The sequence below is a fragment of the Bombina bombina genome, chromosome 7 (genome assembly GCF_027579735.1).
Source record: "Bombina bombina isolate aBomBom1 chromosome 7, aBomBom1.pri, whole genome shotgun sequence".
Taxonomy (NCBI): domain Eukaryota; kingdom Metazoa; phylum Chordata; class Amphibia; order Anura; family Bombinatoridae; genus Bombina; species Bombina bombina.
The window spans coordinates 586,198,971-586,221,876 of record NC_069505.1 but is presented as its reverse complement, the minus strand read 5'-3'; the positions used below and the strand labels follow the sequence as shown (position 1 = coordinate 586,221,876).

The 22,906-nt window shown below is 37.1% G+C and overlaps 1 protein-coding gene across 1 annotated transcript; it reads left to right on the top strand.

The window, feature by feature from the left end:
* The first annotated feature begins 3,122 nt into the window (after positions 1–3,122).
* Positions 3,123–4,085, top strand: LOC128636602 (olfactory receptor 8D1-like). The gene has a single exon (XM_053689595.1). The coding sequence runs from the start codon at positions 3,123–3,125 to the stop codon at positions 4,083–4,085; it is 963 nt and encodes a 320-aa protein (XP_053545570.1).
* The last annotated feature ends 18,821 nt before the right edge of the window (positions 4,086–22,906 follow it).

Below are 22,906 nucleotides of genomic sequence, written 5' to 3'. Positions count from 1 at the left end.
AATTAAACTAAGTTAAATGAACAAAAACATTTGCCAAAAGGCATTATAAACCTAATAAAATAATCACACAACACAGACTTTACTTGCATTTTTCTGCAAACAGTTCTTTCTATGCATTCCAATATGGACCGATTTATAGACAGGAAAATCGTGTTCCTTTGAAATCTGCTTAATAGCTCAGGTCTGGTTAAACTGATTAATTTTAGCTTGCTTGGCTTTGCTGCAACACAAGCAGACAGCTCACCTACTGGCTATTTTAATAAATGCACTGCTTCTCAATGCTTTTCAATAGCAGTCACATGACTGGGAAAAAAGGTTGTTATTCTGAAACGGTGTAAATTGAACCGTTGTAAAACGAGGGCCACCTGTATATAGAAATATCTATTTATAAAAACTTAGAACATTGGAATGTGAAATATTTACAGTAAATACACAGTATAACACTTTATTAAATTTGAATACTGCATAAATATGATTTTCCATGTTTTCATCTTCTTGACTGCAAAGGGCTCCAATGCACTTATATATATATATATATATATATATATATATATATATATATATATATATATATATATATATATGTCAATATATGTATTCATATGTATTTATGTGTTTATATGTCTATATATATGTATACATATGTATTTATGTGTTTATATGTATATACGTCTGTAAATACATATCTACACATATAAATACACATGTACACATATATAAACACACACACACACACATATATATATATATATATATACACATACATATTTAAACATGAATATGTATCTCTATGTTACACCTGAGACCTCAGATCTTTGAGCCCTTAATAACTTTTTTATGCATTTTTATTATAAATATAGTTTTGATGTGTTTTGTGCAACTTTTTAGTCGAACGTAACAGTTAACCAGAGCTCTAAAGTTGTGCTATCCCAACGCGCATTAAATTAAATTGCGCTCAAGTAAAATACATTTACTCTTAACCTTCAATACACACGCAACTTCCAACGCACGCAAAGAGCCGTGATAAACCCCTTTTCACTTTCACAACACAGTTAGCACTCCACTCGTACTCTAGCCCTTATAATAAAGTGATATCAATTTCTGGTTTTGCTTCTTCTGAGATCAAAAGCATAACACTGTAAATTATTTTTTAAGATGGAACTGTGAGGTAATCTTCATTAAAAAAAAGGTATAAAAAAGAACATTTCTACAAATATTTAATTATTTATCCACTAAATTGTTGGTTTGCTTATTCTTTTTGCATTCTATTGGATAAAATGCTAAAACTGTTTTGAATAAACAACGTATATTCAAATCTTATTGGTTTATGAGAGTTAAGGTTAAGTAGAGATGTGCAAGAGCGAAAAATTTGTTTTGTCTGAAAGATTTGTTTCAGATCGGCCAAATTTCATCCATGAAGGCTTTTGGTTCGGATGAATATTGGATTCAAATTTGTTATCGTTATTTCTAATGGGATATTAGAAATAATATCCCATTAATTTGACACGTATTTCATGTTGAAAGTACAATCAAATTTAACACATGTCAGGTTTGCATGACTGAAGACATGGAGGACCCGTGTTTCTGCCGATTCTTCAGACTCACCAAAAACAGCCGTAAAGACCGCTGCTCCATAACCTGTCCGCCTGCTCAGACATCACCGGAATTCAACCCGATCGATTACGATCGGGTTGATTGACACCCCCTACTGGCGGCCAATTGGCCGCGAGTCTGCAGGGGGCGGAGTTGCACCAGCAGCTCACAAGAATGCTGAATACGGAGAGTGTATTGCTCTCCGCATTCAGCGAGGTCTGTCGGACCTGATCCGACATTGCGGATCAGGTCCGACAGACCTCGCTGAATGCGGAGACATTTGATAAATAAAAGTTGCACCAAACACAACATAAATACATTAAAATAAACAGTTATACACTTAGATACTCTTCACATTATATATGCCTTTGGAAATGTTATCCTGTCTCCTGTGCATTATATGTCTTTATATGTCTTAACTACTTGCCTTATGCTTGATATACGAAACTAGTCTAACTCTTGAACCCTGTCTATTGTCAGCGACTGCATCTCCTGATGTGTTATAGGTTTAATTTCAAGGTTGAATTATTATCGTAACATTCCTGTTGCAGATACACCTCAAGGTATTATCCCTTGACTTAAGAGCAGTTAGTTGTGCATAGCAGTCTTCAGATCAGATATACACCAATGTTAGATTATTATCAAGATAAATGAGTAGACCCCATCTTTTGCAAGATTCCCTGTTAAACCGGAAATTATCCTAGCTCCACCCTTCCTCAGTTGCTGTATCTTTGTAGACTATGCTGTCCTTGATGTTTTTAGGTGGCAAGTTTAATGTTATGTGTCTTACACAGTTGTTGTATACAATGTTTTCTTGTTTTCTAATGCCTCTCACAAATCAATTTCTGCTAGGTTTTAACATTTAGAATAACCTCTTCCCTCACAGGTCCATTAGATTAGTTGTATTTCTATAACTTGGCTGGCTCCGTCCCCCGTCGTCGTCCCCAGGGGTTTTGCCGAAGTTTTTGTTTACTAAGTAAACTAAGGAACACAGATTCTATATAATTTTCCTGATATTTCTTATATGACTGGCACAATATAGCGTTCTGTGATATTCCCACCCCTTTATTATATAATGATAGTTTTGTTCTCCTCCTTTTTCGAAACATATTTCCTAGTGGTTAGAGGCCCGAGAGTGGCCTTTCTAGTCTGAGGAGATTATTATATACAGAGGCTTAAATATGGCCTTATATGATACATATTTGAAATTCCTTCATAAATAGGGTTAGTTATAGATATAAGGGCTCAAAATCGCCCTACACGTTAACTTGAAAATCTGAGGTTAGTTGTTTTTTTACCACCCACATCAGGTGCTGAACCAAAAATGGTCTGTCTCGTAAGCTTACGCTCCTGCTTTTCAAATAATGATACCAAGAGAACAAAGAAAAATGTATAGTAGGAGTAAATTAGAAAGTTGCTTAAAATTGCCTGCTCTATCTGAATCATGAAAAACCATTTGGGTTTCATATCTTTTTAAACCAATGTAATATTTGAATTGATTTTTGTAGCTTCCGGACACATTTAACACAATGGACAAAGAAAACCAGACCATGGTGACATTTTTCATTCTTAAAGGACTTTCTGAATTTCCAGAACTGCAGTCATTTACCTTCCTTATGATTCTTTTGATTTATCTCATCACTGTTGGGGGCAATCTGACAATTCTTCTACTTGTCTACATAGATGCTCAACTGCACACTCCCATGTATTTCTTGCTTGCGAACCTATCTCTTATGGACATGTGCTCCACCACCGTAACCCTACACAAGCTCCTCACAAGCTTCATATCAAGGGACTACACCATATCTTTCCAGGCTTGTATGGCACAAATGTTTTTATTTTCCTCTTTGGCCAGAGATGAGATGTTTATATTGACAGCAATGAGCTATGACCGATACGTTGCCATCAGTAACCCCTTGCGTTATCCAGTAATCATGAGTCATAGAGTTTGTTCTCTGTTGGCCATGGTATGCTGGGTATTTGGTTTTATAGAAATGATACCTTACCTTGTGTTACTGTCAACATTTTCCTGTTATAGAGCTAATATAATTGACCACTTTTACTGTGACATGGTACCTCTAATGAAACTATCCTGCAGTGATATCTCTGTTTTGGAGATGTTAATCTACACAGATGGGCTGTTTTTTGCTTCCACGCCATTTTGTCTTACGTTTCTTTCTTACATTTTCATTATCATCACCATATTAAAGATTCAAAACACCAATGGGAGACTTAAAGCCTTTTATACATGTTCCTCCCATCTGACAGTTGTCATCATCTTGTATTCAACTCTTTTCTTTTTATACTTGAGTCCCTCAGACAGTTTGGTCTCAAAGAAAACATCGTCTCTGTTGAACACGGCTGTTGTCCCTTTCTTAAACCCAATCATTTACAGTTTGAAAAATAAAGATGTAAAGTCGGCCCTTAGAAGACATCTGCGTCACTGTAAGGTTATATTTTTAGGGCAGATTAGCAAATTTTTACATTTATGACACCACGTGATGGAATGAAAAGCATATCCTTAATATGATAATTATTATCAAGATCTCATTATGATTGTTTAAAATAACTGATGATATTTTTTCAATTTTATATGTGGGAGTCATTTAAAGGTCAAAACATCTCTTCATTAAAGGGACACTAAACCCACATTTTTTTTTCTTTCATGATTCAGATAGAGCAACAATTTTAAGCAACGTTCTAATTTACTCCTATTATCAGTTTTTCTTTGTTCTCTTGCAATCTTTATTTAAAAAGCAGGAATCTAAAGCTTAGTAGCTGATCCATTTTAGGTTCAGCACCATGGATAGCGCTTGCTTATTGGGGGCTGACATTTAGCCACCAATAAGCAAGCATAACCCAGTTTCTGAACCAAAAATGGGCCGGCTCCTATTCTTTCCATTCCTGCTTTTTGCTTAAAATTGCTGCTCTGTCTGAATCATGAAAGAAAAAATTTGGTTTTAGTGTCTCTTTAACAATGATATGTTGTCTCTAAAAAATGTTTTGGTATTTTATACATTTTTTGGGCATTATACACGATTTTACTTTTCTTTCGGATACTTTGCATATAAATTAACTATTTCAGTGTACTTACTGTTTATGTCATGAATAATCTTTGTTTGATATGTTTTTGAATGCTTGAATAAAAAATAAATATTTTTCTCCAAAACTTTTGTTTTGTAAGATTCTAGGGGATACTGAAGTTACATTATTGATAAAATCATGAAGCATTTTAATTATACAAAAGCTACAATATAACTCCCCATTGTTACAAGGTATAAGTATAATTTTATGTGATAGGACAATACAAATATGTGATAGGACAATACAAATATGTGATAGGACAATGCAAATATATGATAGGACAATACAAATATGTGATAGGACCATACAAATATGTGATAGGACAATACAAATATGGGATAGGACAATACAAATATGTGATAGGACAATACAAATATGTGATAGGACAATACAAATATGTGATAGGACAATGCAAATATGTGATAGGACAATGCAAATATGTGATAGGACAATACAAATATGTGATAGGACAATGCAAATATGTGATAGGACAATACAAATATGTGATAGGACAATACAAATGTGTGATAGGACAATACAAATATTTAATTACATGCATACATGTGGAGTTTGACAAAACACTACCAAGACAGAGTAAATGAGTCTACATGTTGAGGCAAGTCCAGAACTCAGTGTTGGCCAACACAATCTATCATCTGTACAACTGTCAGGTGGTCTAGCAGTGGCTTAAGTATCTTAGCATTTCACTGCAAAAACATGTCGCTTTATATTTAATTTTGAAATGTTTACAGAGCGAGTTCCAGGCCCTAATTGGACCCATGAATGGTGTTAGTTTTTGCAGTTCAGATCGGTTCTATAGTTTGTGAGGTGTGGTAATAGTTCCAAAGACCATAGTTTCACAAGTTCCCTTTCAAGTACTTGCTCAGTAAAGTGTCCTGATTCCACCCACCAGTCTATTATATATTTGCTTTGTGCTGCCCAATTGTAGTGTTGGAGGTTGTGCAGGCCAAATCCTCCATTTGAGGATGTGGCTGTGACCTTACACCATCCTATTCAATGTTTCTTCCCTCACCACACAAAATTGAGGAAAGCTGAGGTCAGAGTTTTCAAATCCTGTTATTTAAGTGATTCTGGTATCATTTGGAATAGGTATAACAATTTCTTTAACAGTATCATTATTATAAGATTAATTCTAGCTGAAATTGTCAATGGCAGAGCAGCCCATGAGGTGAGTGATGCTTTAACTTCTTTTATTATGGGTGTATAGTTTAAATCATACCAATGATTTGGGTTTATAGCTAAATTAATTTCTAGTTAGGTAAATTTATCTTCTACTATTTTGAAATTATAATTTCAGATTGGTGTCTGTACATGGGGGTGTAACCAGAGGAGTTCCGATTTGGTTTTATTTATTTGATATCCTGAGATGTTTCCAAATTCTTCTATGAGGCTTATAATTTTAGGGGTATTAATATGTGGGTTGGTTATATATAAGATCATATCATCTGCAAATAACGATAGGTTCAACAGTACTCTGACAATGTTTAAGCTGTCTGTCAACAGTCATATTTTTGAAGCTAGGGGCTCAATAGCCAGATCAAAAAGGAGGGGGGAAAGTGGGAAGCCCTGACGTGTGCCCCGTAACAGTGAGATTTTTACGTTAATAAGTATGGAGGCCAATGGGGAGCTATAAATGACCTTGATTGTTGTGATGAAATTACTGCAAAATCCAAATATTATAAATAGAGTGGTGTACAAATGGTCCCAAAGGACCTTGTCAAAGGCCTTCTCTGCATCTAATAAAAGTAAGCATGCTTCTGGATGTTCCTTAAAAAGTTTACAGTAGTAGAATATGATTATTTGTAATCTTCGAATATTACGGACTGAGGATCTATTCTTAACAAATCCTGTTTGGTCTGGGTGTATGAGTAATGGCAATATGGAGGCTAAACGGTTTGCTAGTAGATTTGTGAATATTTTGTAATCCGTGTTAAGGAGTGAGATTGGTCGGTAAGCGCCTGGGAGTGTGGGGTCTCTACCTGGTTTAGGGATGATTGTGATGGTGGCTTCTATAAATCTTTTGGATAAGGTTGTGTCTCCCTCCGTGATAATATTGTATTACCTCATGAGAATTTCACTTATTTCTGTTTGTAAAATTTTATATAGCTTTCTTGGCACTCCATCCGGGCCTGGGGTTTTTTCTGTTGAAAGACTTTTAATTACCTCATGTACCGCCTACACCGTAATGGGGGTGTTTAATGTGGACCTATGATCTTCTATTAAATTGGGCAGGTTTAAGTTTTCCCAGAATTTATTTTTTAAATTTGGGTCAATGGGTTGTTCGTTATAAAGCTTTTTATAATATTTACAGAATGCCTGTTGAATGTCCTCCTCTGTTGTGAGGAGTTTTCCCCCATTCTGTATGGCTAAAATGGAAGTGTGTTTGCGTGTCAGCCTAGTTACGTTTGCTAAGTATTTACCTGTTCGGTTTCCATGTCTGTAAAATTTTGCCTGTGAGTGAGTCATAGTGTTAGTGGATTTTTGTAGTAGAAAGAAGTCCCTATTTATTTTGGCTTCTCTGTATTTATTTGAGCTGGTGGGGCATCTCAAATATCTATTACATGCATTAATTGTTTGTCTAAGGAGGAGTTCCTCACTTTGATTAGCTTTTTTTTTAATTCCTGATGCATAAATTGTGATTACCCCCCTGATAATGGCTTTAGCTGTCTCCCAGTATAGTAGTGGTGTCTCAAGATGTTGTGCATTGACAATTTGATATGTCAGCCAATGGCCAAGTAGGTGATTATACAGGTTAGCATCTCTATATAGATAGTTTGGAAATCTCCATCTGGGGCTGGGGGCACTATGTTTTTCAGGAGACATTGAGAGTGATATTGGAGCGTGATCTGAAAGGGTGATGGGGCCTATGTTCGCATCTCTTATACGGAGTCCTAGGGTGGATGAGATTACAAACATATATATTCTGGAGAGGGTGTCCTTGGATGTAGAGAGGCAAGTGTATTTGTGTAATTTTTTGTTACTGGATTTATTGTCCCTCCAGACATCCCTCAAGTTAAGAGCATTGAGATTTTTTTTAAAGTATTCTAGTGTCCTGTTTACAGTATGGGGGTTAAGGTTTACTTTATTATTTGATTCTGGGTTCTGAAATCTATCTGCCGGTGTCTGTGGGGCTATGTTAAAATCCCCTCCTATAATAAGCAGTCCACCAGAGAGTCTCAGTAATTTTGCTTGAATATCTTGCCAGAATTCTTGTTTTCTGTCATTATACTAATAATAATAATAATTTGTGATTTATATAGCGCTTTTCTCCCTGTGAGACTCAAAGCACTTTACAAATATATCAACATAAGACATAAAAGTTAGGAGTTTCTGAAGGTCAGATAAGCGGACTGAATGCCTGATGGAAGAGGTGGGTCTTTAGCTTTTTTTTAAAAGTCTGTAAGGACGGTGCCTCTCTAATTGCGCACAGTAAAGAGTTCCAGAAAGTAGGGTCAGCGTGGCCGAATGCTCTGGAGCCTGAGTTTGTCCTTATTCTTGGCACTGAGAGCAGGGATGTGTTGGCTGACCTAAGTGAACGGGATGGGATGTAGGGTGTCAGGAGCTCTTTCAGGTACTGTGGGCCTTGGTTGTTTAAGGCTTTGAAAGTCAGCAGGCCAATTTTAAAATATGTTCGCCATTTAATTGGAAGCCAATGCAGGGAGTGGAGAACAGGTGTTATGTGGCAGGAGCGAGTTTGATTGGTCAATAGTCTGACTGCTGCGTTTTGTACTGTCTGAAGGCGATGGAGTTCTTTTTTTGGCAGACCCAAGTAAAGTGCATTGCAGTATTCTAGCCTAGAGGATACAAATGCATGGATTAATGTTGGCATATCATCCGGGGAATTAAGTGTTGTATCCTGGCTATGTTTTTCAGATGAAAGTAGGCAGATTTTATTACGGAGGAAATCTGCTATTTAAAAGATAGTCCAGCGTCAATCAGCACTCCGAGGTTTCGTACCTTTGCTGAACTAACGAGCTCAGAGCCTCCAAGCTCCAGGCCAGTTGGGTGATCGTGGGATATTTTTGATGCTCGGGGTCCCCTCACCAAGAGTAACTCTGTTTTGTCCGGGTTCACTTTGAGACAGCTAGCATTCATCCATTCTATGTGGTCTGTTAAGCAAGTGTTTATGCGGCATGCTGGGTCTGTAGTATCTGGAGCAAAGGAGAAGTAGAGTTGTGTGTCATCAGCGTAACAATGATACCTTAGGCCATGTCGGTTAATGATGTCCCTCAGTGGTAGTAAGTAAATTGCGAATAGCATGGGAGACAGGATAGATCCTTGTGGAACTCCGCAGGCCAGTTCTGTTGGTGCTGATGAGCTTGATCCTGATATTACTCTCTGTGATCTACCAGCAAGGAAAGATTTAAACCAGTTAAGGACTGTGCCTCCTAGACCACAGATGTACTGCAAGTGCTCTATTAGAATCCTATGGTCAATGGTGTCAAATGCAGCTGAGAGATCCAGGAGGATTAGAATGGAGTAATCACCTTTGTCTCTTGCCATGAGGGGATCATTTAGCACTCAGACTAGCGCTGTTTCAGTGCTGTGGCGGCATCTGAAGCCTGACTGGAAGGATTGAATATGTTTAGGCGTGATAGATGGGCTTCCAGTTGAGTTGCCACTACTTTTTCAATTATTTTCCCCAGAAATGGGAGGTTGGATACTGGTCTGTAATTAGTCATGCAGTCTGGGTCTAATAAAGGTTTCTTTAGGAGTGGTTTTACCACAGCTTCTTTTAGAGGATCTGGGAAGTCTCCTGTTTTTAGTGAACACTGCACTATTTTTGTGAGGACTGGGGCAAGTGTTTCAATGCATCCAGATATGAGCTGAGATGGAGCAGGGTCTAAGTCACACGTAGTAGGGTGCAACTTTTGTATGGTGTTTTTAACTTCTTTTATATCCACATTTGTAAAAGTGGACCATAAACTGGGGCAATCTGGCATTCCATTGTAGTGGTTCTGGTGTGTAACTGTTTGGCCTGCTGAGATAGCGGTTCGGATTGAGCAAATCTTGTCTCTGAAGAAGTTCGCAAATGCTTCACATTTATCCTGAGAAAAGTTGGTGGGGCTAAGCATGCATGCTGGTTTGCAGAGCCTTTCTACTGTGCGAAACTGTTGCCTGGGTCTATTGTGAAAGAGTGCAATTTCGCGTGATAAAAATGAAGATTTTTTCTGAGTAATGAGGGGTGTTTAACCAGGTTCTGAGGCTGGTGTCTGGTTGATTGTGTTACAATGGAGAAGTGAATGGAGTGGTGGTCTGACCAGGTAACTGGGTTTACAGTTACTGGTGACAATTCTAGTCCAGACTGAAACACTAGATCAAGTGTATGACCTTTTCTGTGGGTGGGAGTGGTGACGATTTGTGTAAAGCCGAGTGTACTCATCAAGCTGAGGAGATCCTGCCCAAGCAGGGATAGGGTGTTGTCAATCCAAGTGTTGAAGTCTCCTAATATAAGCCATCTGGGGTGTTCAAGGATTTCCTGAAGAAATCTCTTCCCATCTCCTGGGGGTCTGTATATTAGCAGTATTCAGAATCCTCTCTCTATTGAGAGGCTGGCAGCTACACATTCAAAAGATTGGGTTTTGTGGACTGATATTGGTCTGGGATTTAAGGATGATTTTGCACAGATCATAACTCTGCCTCCTTTGCGATCTTGTCTCGGGCGGTGGAACACTGTGTAATTGTTTGGAATAGCTGCCTCTAGAATAGGCCCTGCATTTTCATCTAACCATGATTCTGTGATGCATGCTAATTCACATGTTTCAATAAAGTGGGAAATAATAGCTGTTTTGTTTATTTATTTATCTGGCATTGCATAGGATTGCTCTGATAGGACAGTCTTGGGATTCTGAGTTTTTGCTCTGTACTTTGGAGACAACGTGTCTTCTAATAGGGATCACACAAAGAGATTTTCTTGATTTGATAGTGCGGTTTTTGTGGCTTTTAGGTTGGATCACTTCAATTGGGCTTGCGGGTGGATAGGGTGGTGGGGCAGCTGTGATAGTGTCAGGATATAGAGCTTTAAATTTTGATTTTCCTCCACAACAGCCCCTGTCGGTCCCTTTGAAAATGCTGAGTGATTTTAGGGTAGCCACTAGTGAGGGACTGAGTTCTGCGACTGCTTTTTGGGGTCTTAAGGAGTGCAGATGTGAGGGCGTATAGGTGGTCATTCCCTCTGCAGTGAAGGGGTTTAAATAGCTTCTAGTATTTGTAGGAATGTTATCAGTGGGGGCTGGTTACATTGCCCTGCTCTATAGTATTCAGGCCAGAGTGAGGTGTGAGATTTTGCACTTCAGGCTGCATTGTAGATAACAGATAAGAAAGCATGCAGGGGTTTTAAAACCAATGTATTTTAGTAAAATAGACTTCATCAATTAGTTTTTATTGTGTTTAGAAATTAAATCTGAGCATTGCTAAATGGATTATGAAATCCAAAACCCAATTTGTGCATGGGTTGAGTCTGTGTTTTTTTTTTTAGTTTAAGTGTACCTTGTTTGTGGTGTTCAGCTGAAGGTATCTCTTTCTGGTAGTAAGATGGTCCGGTGAGAGTATATTTCCATTCATTGAGTATCTCACTTTAGTAATGTCATCCGTTCAATTTTTATGAGTCTAGTTGTGCGTTATGTGGAGTCGGTATTGGTCCTTGAAATAATTATGATGAATTTTGAATGTAAGAAGGTTAAAATTAAGATAAATCCAGAAGAGGTCAGGAGCCTGAGGAAAGTGTGGCAGCCAGCAGCGGCGCCTCCCCTCTCATTAGGGCCATATATTCCCACTAACACCACTGGGAGGTCATGTATTATAATATGCAATATTACATAGTGGCCATTTTTGTCACTATATCTGTGCAATATAGAGTAATTTAGGTTTCTATGCAGCAGAACATCCGCACCCCTCGCCCTAAGAGATTCATAGGTTGTGTAAATTACCTCCCCCACCCAAATCTGTTTTAATTTTTGATGTTCTTTTTCAGTAAAATGGGTTTCCTCTAATATAGCAATATCCACTTTCTAAACTTTTAAATAATTTAGAATGGTTATTCCTCCCACATGCCATGCTATAATTTTAGTTGGCCTATCAGCCATTTACTGATTTGAAATGTAGTGTGTCTATGTGGAGTGTCTGTCCATCTTTGGGTTCAGCTAGTTGTGGAGTATAAACTAATAGGGCAAATGTGGGTACCTTAGTGCCCTTGTTGCATTGAATTGAACTTGGGGGTCCCAAGAGGCATGAGCATGCATCAAACCGTTTTTAAAGGAATGAGAAGATTGGTTAACACATTATATCTGCCATAAAGGAAAAACAGGACAATGAGTAAAAACCAATAAACAAATAATACAAACAGTTGAAAAACTATTAACATATCTGTAGAGAGAGGCATATTATCTACCCCTCTCTATTCTTCTATATGTAGTAACTGGTTTCCATCATTGTAAAGGGTTGTATTTGAACCAACTGGAGCTGTATTCCCAATCTACAGGGATTTAGGTAGCTCAACACAATTTCCCTGCCTCAAATAATGAAGAGACTTTTCTCATCTGTTATTATCGTGTACAGTTAAAGGGACACTGAACCCAAAAAATTTCTTTCATGACTCAGATAGAGCATGTCATTTTAAGCAACTTTCTAATTTACTCCTATTATCATTTTTTCTTCATTCTCTTGCTATCTTTATTTGAAAAGCAAGAATGTAAGTTAAGAAGTCAGCCCATTTTTGGTGCTTGCTGACTGGTTGCTAAATGCACCCACCATTAAACAAGTGCTGTCCAGGGTCCTAAACCAAAAATTGGCTGGCTCCTTAGCTTAGATGCCTTATTTTTCAAATAAAGATAGCGAGAGAATGAAGAACATTTGATAATAGGAGTAAATTAGAAAGTTGCTTAAAATTGCATGCTCTATCTTAATCATGAAATAAAAAATTTGGGTTCAGTGTCCCTTTAAGGAGGTGGTGTCTCCCTTTCCTCTTTAGCTAGGAAGGCCTGTAGCTGTTTAAGAGAGTCAAAGAACCTGGTCCCTTGTGGTGTTTGGAGTCGTAGTCTACCTGGAAACAAGAGGGCCACAGCACGGCCTTTTTCTAATAATTGCTTACAATATGGAGAAAACTCCTTGCGTCTCCTGGAGATCTCTGCTGAGTAGTCCTGGAAGATATATACTGTATATGTGTTTTCCCTCATATTCCAACGCTGGGAGTTGTCTGTATGCCCTCAGTAGTTTAATTTTATCTTTAAAATGAAGATATTTTACCATCACTTGTCTTGGTGGGCTGGTAGGGTTAGGTTATCTGCCTGGGACTCCCACCTTGTGGGCTCGCTCTACAACACAAGGAGTAGATTCCCTAGGTATCTTTAACAATTGTGGCAGCTGTTGTTCAGCAAAATGTATAAGAGCTGAGTTAGGGATTGACTCGGGTAGTCCCAGAATCCTCAGGTTGTTTTTTCGGGACCTATTTTCTAGGTCGTCTAGCTTATCCATTAGGAATTGATGTTGTTTCTGCAGATTGTTGCAAGTGCTCAATCTTGGGCAGAAAAAGGGCAGACAACTGCGCCACAATTGGATATGTGTCTTGAACATATGGATTCTCCTGACTTTGAGGAGTGGCTCTAAGCTGTGTACCTCAGCTTGATGTTTTGACCGTTTGTCAGTATGTCTGCTTTTCTGAGACATTTTACCAGTCCATTTTGTAAATGTATCGTAATATTTGTGCATACAGGAGTAACAGGAAACTTCTATTTCTGTATATTAAAGTGAAAGTCAGACTGGAAGAGAGACAGGCTTGTGTCGAGCAGTTGAGGAATAAGCTGTATATTTAAGTAATCATCTTAGTATGATCCTGTAGGGAATGTATGAGAATTCAGGTCATCTCCTTTAATTCAATGGAGTTCTCCTTTTTGTGTGTAGAGGGGAGGACAGGTTTAGTTAAATAATGTTAATATCCCTGACATGAGTGTGCAAAAAGATGGCTGCCAGCTTGGTAGCTAGTGGTTAAAAAATCAGTACTTGAGAGAGTCAGCTGTTGTATCATTTGACATTGTGTCCACTGCGTTAGCTAAGAGTACCTGCCTAAGTAATTTTAATTAACAGTGATTGCGGGTAGATGCGTGTGTGAAGGTAATGTGTCTTACTGTTTCTATTGTGCAGCGTCTGCAGGGTTCCGCTTCACGCCATATGGATTCGTCTTTGCCGATTTTTGGTTAAGAGTCGGACTTGGGGTTATTGATGTGGTCCTTGTATATCTTTGGCGGATTATGCGTGTATCGCCTTGCAGGCTGTTGCGTTGTTATGGCTCAAACTCTGGATATCCCCCAAACTCATCCGGTAACGGAGGCTATTGATCTAGCCTCCAGTAATACCCCACACACAGAAGTAGGGTCCAAAAAAATTATGTGAGGCTATATCATTTTCATATACAAGAAAACTATTTGAGAATGTAATATTTTAGAAACTTTATTCCAAAGATTGTTATTTCTAAAATAGACAATATTTATAGCATAAAAACATACTGATGAAATCGAATATAAATAGATAGATTGAAAGATAAAAAGAAAGAAAGAAAGAAAGATGATAAAATAGATGGATATATAGAAGATAGAGTTATTATAGCTTTTATTAAATATTATCCATTTGTCTACTTTAAAATACAACTAAATGAAATGAATTATTTATAATGACACCTGCACTGTAAATCTTTTTACTTCTGTAGATTAAGAAGGAGACAAATCACGCTATTAATTAAAGAATTGTCAGTTTCTCCCATATTGACTAGGAATGCTATTTTTGACTCAGATAATTGATGGGAGTGTCTGACTTCCTATATTAGTTCAACAGTTTAATTGTTCGAAAAAAATTGTTAAGCGTCCACTTTAATGGGCACAAAACACTTTGCAATTACAATATTTTTCTGCAGTTTTGCAATAAACTAACATACTTGGTTAGTTTGAAAATGTTTTGAATAAATTAACAATTTTTGTTCTCTATAATTAAAATCCACCTACCAGGTGAATTTTTTGGAGAAGCCATTCCAGACATGTTAATGGTCTTTATTTCAGCAAACTTTATTGTTTTTCAATTCATATCTTATCATATTTGCTGAGGCCATTTAGGGACTGACATGTAGCAGGGTTAGTGTTAGTGAAATCTGCCATGTGCATTATCAGTTCTCAGAACTGGAAAACTTTTAATTTTCAGACTTAGATTACAGGAAAAGGGAACAAAATAAATAATGCAAAATATATGTCATTTTATAACTATATATAATTTAAACATTGTATATATCAATCTCAAAGTATTTATTGTTTATTTAAAAATGTTACCAACTTTTGAGTCTGTCTTCTTTAATTTTTATGAGGATCCTCCATTTCTTTAAAATTAGTATGGATTCAATTTGTCTTTATTTATTCAAGATATCCAACTTTTTTTTATCCATTTATGCCAATTTGTTTTATACACTGTAAAATGAAAATGGTGAACTGTCACATTTTGAAAACTTGTCCCAGAATTTGACTAGTCAACTTTGTTTAATTTGCATATCATAATTCATTAATTTTAGCTGTTCACAAACTTTCCTTTTATATCAAATTAAAGATGTAAATGTGGATCCTCCATTTGTATAAAATCATTTCATGAATATGGATTCAATTTGTCTTCATTTGGTTCAAGATATCTGTCTTTCCTTATCCAGTATCAGAAGACCAAAACTCAGATGGTGAAATGTCACATTTTGGTAGAGAGTCCCAGAAATTGATCAGTCAACTGTGTTGAACTTGCAAACCATAAGTCATTAATTCTAGTTAATCATAAACTTTAATTTATATCAAATGGAAGATCTTACACACTTTTCCACCATCTTCTTCATGTTTTATGGTAAGTGGTGTTTCATTTTAAATTAATATCAGTGTCTGTCTTATTTATTTAATTATTTTTTAAGAAGTCTGTTGTCCTTTGTCAATAACATCCAAAGTATTTTACAAGACCTTTGTAACTCAATTTAATGTAACCAAGAAAATATCCAAAAAAAACTCCAAATTCCAATTTGACCTTCCATTTTGAGGAATGAGGTCCACAAACTGTTAAATGTCTTTCCCGCAACACGTATATTTTAGTTTTTGTTAAGCTGCAATTTACCTACTCTTAAATTCTTGAAGTCATAGATGTTTCTTATTTTTGACCTGTTTCCTCTTTTCTTCTTGGGTAGAATTTTTTTAGTAAATTCGCTCTGTTGTGAAGGATCGCTATAATTTCTCTCTCATAACCCCTTGGAGGATATTTTTAATCTCTGCTTGCAGAATTTTCTAATATCTCTGGGCGCTTAATTTTACACTATAGGGGAAGGAAAAAGATAAAAATGGATTATTGATTTAAAAAAAAAAGTTATTTTTAAGTAACATCTATAATTTGCTTACACTGAAAAACAATAAACTCTAGCAAGTATGTGTGTTGATAAAACTTTTCAACTGACTTAATGTAAAGAAAAACATATTTCAAATCTATGGCAGTACACAGTATTTAACAAGGTTTAAATTATGCATACATTTTGGAAATTGTAACCATAACTCAAGAGATTATTTGAATAGACAAACATTTCAATTTGGATCACAGCCAAGGAGAATTGTCTTTAATATCACTCCCTTTAGTGTAATTGTTGTTCCTGGTAGAATGATTTTAACAGAAATTATATGTAAAAAAAATCCAATAGACTTTAAATGAAAATTTAGAAAATGTGCTTCTCAACTGCAATGGAATGTAAACATTTCTCTCCATTTGAATAGAGAAAGTGTATATGTATGGGACTACACTAATTCAAAATACTGTTTGAAAAAATGGTAAATAATTTAAAAACAGAGAGATATTTACATAAAATATTTTCAAATATTTGAGAGTCTATTGAAGTTTTTATTAGAAGAGCCCACATATTTTCAACTGTTTGGGTACTTTAGTTTCCTTTTTAATTACAATCAGAGTTTGGCTTAGATATTTATAACTACAGGGACATCTTGTAGATAAGATAAACAATTATTTGCAAAGTATTCAGTTTCTTGTAAAAATAAAGAATGGGAGATTTGGCAAACAAATGTAATGCATCTAAATTAAAAAAAAAGAATATTAAAAAAATATGTAAAACATTTTTTTTACATATTTTAGAAAATGTATGCAAAATGGCTAAAGGCAAATGTATGAGTAAGAATTACCTTTGTGTAAAGATCCACAGCTTCAAGGTTTGGTTTAAAATGTTCATCTTGTAAAGTACAAATAACCCCTGCTGGAGAAGACAAATCATGTTCAGATTAAAACAGTTCAACTTATTGATAACAAAATGGAGTAAGGGAGAGATTTCCTTCTACTATACAACTTGCTCTTTGTGATGGCTTAGCTAAAAGGGATAGGAAAGTTAAAATTAAACTTGCATGAATCAGATAGAGCAGGTCATTTTAAGACATCAATGAGAGAAAAGAAGAGCGTAGGCACCAGATGGTTTTTCAAAAATGCAAATGTCCTTTATTCAGGTGTTAAAATGCAATGCAACAACGGATGCTAGGAAAAGCATAAACCTCAGGGCTTAGGTGGAGAAGTGGTCACCCACGTACCCTATTGCTGACATGTTTCGGCTAGAGCCGTAATCATAGCTAAAGGGTAAGAGTTATGCCTGCCTTATAAAAGAACAGTTCACCTGTGATAGGTTAAAAACAAAATTGCTACTTGGTTGATACACACCTCCACCTATAGGTCAATTTGTATATTTACACTGCCCTGTATGGAAATTAACTCCTTATAATCCACTTAAACACATGTGGACAGATTATTTGTTTTCATAATAACCAAAGAGCCTACAATAAGATGGTTCAATATATATCTTGTTATTATGTACTACTTTATGTGAAAACATAGCTAGTTTGACATAAATCATATATATCTGCTTGCTTACTTTAGCATTTTGTGCAGTTGTACCATTACAGATATTGTTGGCTCCATATGTGAACAATCATTACCTATCTATCATGTATTGAAAATATCTAAATTGAGGATATCGAGCAATAGTCCACATAAGGGAAAGGCTGAAAAATTGATAATAACGGTAACATTTACCCAAATAATAATAAAATCCTTTATAAAATGAACTTGATAACTGACTTAGTCTAAGTGAAACATTTATGACTGTATGTTATAATGTTTATAGTTCACCCTTTGTAACTATATTAGCTTTATCCAATATAACATATAGTATTAATCCTGTACATATATGTGGGGACACAGGCTAACACCAGAAATTGATAAGGTCATATTCAGAATTCAGCCCATTGGGCATTCTGGTGTGTAGCCTGTGTATCCAAAACACCTCCCTTTTAAGAAGCAAGGTGTCCCTGTCACCTCCCCTGTTGTTTGTACCAACAACTTCAATGATCGTCCATGATAATGTCCCTGGATCTTTATTATGTTTAACCTTGAAGTGGTTCACCAGGGGGGTGGTGAGTATACCCCTTTTGATGTCATTTATATGTTCCCTTATCCTAGTCCTTACTTGTCTAGACGTTTGTCCTGTATACTGAATGTCACAGGTGTCACAGTTAAGAAGATATACTGCATAGGTTGATCTACAGTTAAAGAGCGCTCTATGTGCAAATGTCTCACCAGAGTAAGAGCTTCTAAATATATTACCCAATTTGGCATGACTGCATGCTATGCCGCTTCTGAAGCTGCACCTATAGACCCCTTTGTAGCTAAGCCAAGAGGATGTATTTGTCTCACTCGTTTTCAATTGTGTAGGTGCCACATAGTTTCCTATAGTTTTGCCTCTCTTGAAGGCGAATCTCAACTTCTGTGCTACAATATGTGTTAGATCATCATCTGACTTTAGAAGGGACATGTGTCTACGTATAATATTGCATATTTGGTAATACTGTTTACTGAACTGGGTCACAAATGTAAGTTGCTCAGATTTTGTATTACTTTCTGTGAATTTATCCTTGAGTAGGTTAGCCCTTTCTATGGCCCTTACTTCATCCCGGGCCCTAATAACGTCCTGTTCGGGGTACCCTCTCTCGAGGAATTTTTCACACAATTCCATCTCATGTTTGGAATGTTCACTGGTTTTGGTACAGTTCCTTTTTACCCTAGTAAACTGGCCTTTCAGTACCGATTTGAAAACCTGCTTGGGGTGACTGCTCTGTGCGTGTAATAGGGTGTTCCTGGTTATGGGTTTTCTGTAGAGCTCTACTCTTATATAGTTAGTCCCCTCACCAAGGAGGGTGACATCTAAAAAATTAATTTTAGAGTGCCCAAATTCATGAGTGAATTGTAGGCTTGCATTATTGACATTGAGATGCCCTACAAACTCTTGTGCTTCATTCTGACTGCCATCCCATATAAACAACAGGTCGTCTATATAACGACGATAATAGACGATATTACCCCTATAAGTATTCATATCTCCAAAGATGTGGCACAGCTCCCACCAACCCATGTATAGGTTGGCGTAAGAGGGAGCAAATTTGGCCCCCATGGCTGTGCCACATCTCTGGAGGTAGAACACGCGTTCAAATACAAAGAAGTTGTGAGTTAGCAGGAACTCAGTTACTCTGAGAATAAATTTAATAAATTTCTCACTATATCCAGTGGATCTCCTTAGAAAGAAGGATATGGATTCTAGCCAAGAGCTATGTGGGATTGACGAATATAACGATTTTACCATCCATAGCCCTCCTTCCAAGGAATTACTTCTACCTCTTTCAATAGTTGCTTGGTGTCTCTAAGGTGACTAAGAAGTTCCCCCACCAGGGGTTGAAGGATCGAATCAAGCCACTTGGATAATGGCTCCAACATGGAATCAATCCCACTAATGATGGGTCTACCCTCAACATTCTCCAAGGACTTGTGTACCTTTGGCAGAATGTTGAAGGTAGGGACCTTAGGATTTACCGCATATAAAAATTCACAAGTGCCATCATCCAAAAAGCCCTCTTCCCTCCCATCATCAATCAAGTGTGAAAGCTCTTTCTGAAATCTGTTTGTAGGGTTAAAGTCTAGTATAATGTATTGTTTGGGGTCATTTAATTGCCTTAGGGCCTCCTTTTCAAAGAATGTCCTATCCATTAAGATAACAGAACCACCCTTGTCTGCGGCCCTGACTACCAAATTCACATTTTCACTTAAATTTTTGAGTGCTTTTTTCTCCTCATTGTTAAGATTACCCTTAATCCCAAGTTTGGTAGTATATGCCAGATTGGTCAAATCTTCCTCTATTCTCTTCTGGAATTTTTCCAGTACAGGACCCCTAGACTGGATGGGGTAAAATTTAGATGTATTTCTAAGTTTAGGGCCAGTGTCACCAGTGTGTGAGATTACACTATCCACAATGTGACTCTCCCTTTGTAGTGTCTCTAAGCCTGCTACATCACAGCATTCCTCAAATGTTAAATTAGTTCTCATCACCTTAGGGAGTTGTTCCACACAGGGATTATCAGACAAAAGGTTTTTGAAATGCTTTTTTAATGTAAGTGACCTAATTAATTTGTTTACATCCAATAGTGTGGAAAAAAGATCAAAATTATCAGTGGGGACAACATTAAGTCCTAACCCTAAGACCCTCTCTTCAGCCTCACTTAATATATGACTGGACAGATTGATAACCGGTGTCAGTTGTACTTCCTGCCCTGTTGTCTCCTCCTTGTTGCAGACCTTGTTTTTAAGTTGCCTCCACCTCTTCCCCCCCCCCTTCTTGTCCTATTGGGGGCCTGGAAAAAACCTGTTCTATCTCTCCCCTCTCCCTTTCCACAGTAGTGGCAGTTATGGGTAATGGGGTCTCAGATGTCCTATCCAGTTCCTGATATCTGGATTGTTTTCCCCTCCCTCAAAAACGTCTAGACAAGTAAGGACTAGGATAAGGGAACATATAAATGACATCAAAAGGGGTATACTCACCACCCCCCTGGTGAACCACTTCAAGGTTAAACATAATAAAGATCCAGGGACATTATCATGGACGATCATTGAAGTTGTTGGTACAAACAACAGGGGAGGTGACAGGGACACCTTGCTTCTTAAAAGGGAGGTGTTTTGGATACACAGGCTACACACCAGAATGCCCAATGGGCTGAATTCTGAATATGACCTTATCAATTTCTGGTGTTAGCCTGTGTCCCCACATATATGTACAGGATTAATACTATATGTTATATTGGATAAAGCTAATATAGTTACAAAGGGTGAACTATAAACATTATAACATACAGTCATAAATGTTTCACTTAGACTAAGTCAGTTATCAAGTTCATTTTATAAAGGATTTTATTATTATTTGGGTAAATGTTACCATTATTATCAATTTTTCAGCCTTTCCCTTATGTGGACTATTGCTCGATATCCTCAATTTAGATATTTTCAATACATGATAGATAGGTAATGATTGTTCACATATGGAGCCAACAATATCTGTAATGGTACATCTGCACAAAATGCTAAAGTAAGCAAGCAGATATATATGATTTATGTCAAACTAGCTATGTTTTCACATAAAGTAGTACATAATAACAAGATATATATTGAACCATCTTATTGTAGGCTCTTTGGTTATTATGAAAACAAATAATCTGTCCACATGTGTTTAAGTGGATTATAAGGAGTTAATTTCCATACAGGGCAGTGTAAATAGACAAATTGACCTATAGGTGGAGGTGTGTATCAACCACGTAGCAATTTTGTTTTTAACCTATTACAGGTGAACTGTTCTTTTATAAGGCAGGCATAACTCTTACCCTTTAGCTATGATTACGGCTCTAGCCGAAACATGTCAGCAATAGGGTACGTGGGTGACCACTTCTCCACCTAAGCCCTGAGGTTTATGCTTTTCCTAGCATCCGTTGTTGCATTGCATTTTAACACCTGAATAAAGGACATTTGCATTTTTGAAAAACCATCTGGTGCCTACGCTCTTCTTTTCTCTCATTGATATCGTTTGGATATGGTTGAGGCACGGAAGGTAAATTGGCAGTAGAACATTCTCCCCACAAGGTGCCATAAGAACTTGGAATCTTTTCGTGAAGCTGTGGACTCTCCCCGGTTCTGTTTAGTTCACCTGCTCCACATCGTGACGTCACGTTTTCCCCGGATCAGCCGCTTGGACGCTGACACGCTGTAGGGATCCACACGGCTGCTCGACCTCCAGGATACTGTTGATCGCACAGATACCTTCGTGAGAGGATCCGGAGCAGGATATCAGAGGTGGGTCCCCAATATCAGCTGTTGTCAGTAGCGTGCATACCGGAGGTTTATACTACAGACCACACGGAGCTCATTTATGGGGGAGAGAGTTTTCAAGGTACCTATGTATACATGTGGGACTGACGTGAGTTTATAATAACATTACCTAGCATTGTGACACAGGTGCTGCATTAACTTTCTTTGAGGTCATTTTAAGACACTTTCAAATTCACTTCTATTTTCAAATGTTCTCTTGGTATCCCTTGTTGAAAAAGAATAAGCACATATCCTACACTAGTGGGAGCTAGCTGCTGATTGGTGCCTACACACATTTGTCTCCTGTGATTGGCTAACTAGTTGTGTTCAGCTGCCAGAAGTGCAATGTTGCTCTTTCAGCAAAGAATAACAAGAGTATGAAGCAAATTTGATAATAGAAGTAAATTGGAAAGTTGTTTCAAATTGTATGTTTTATCCAAATCATGAAAGAAAATATTGGGTCTTCCTTTCCCTTTAACATATTTCCAAGCTAAAAGCTTGCCCCTTAAAAGATAACGGTAGACACAGATTAAGAATTGGAATCATACAAGGGCATCAGGGTGGATGGTTTTTTTCTTATATTAAATCACAATGAACATGAATACATGTACAGTATTTGTCTTAAGAAAAAACTTGTTTTTCTCTCACCTTCTTGTGATTAAATACTTAGTGCAATTGAGTCTTTCAATTAAGCTTTCTAAATATAGGAACAATAGGGAACAAAAAGCCTTATCTAAATATGGTGAACTGCAGTCATACGACCTTCTTTTTCAAAATACTGCTTACAAAGCAGGAAACACATTCAATTTGTAACATTTAGTTATGTATGCAGGGATGACCACAATGCTGCCACGTATAATCCACTGTGGTTTATACCTGTTACAATTGGAGTCCATGGGGAAGCTTTAACAAGCAGCTTGCTTTCTATGCCCAATTTTTCCGGCTCGCCAGAAACGTAAGTTAAGAAGCAGTGGTCATAAGA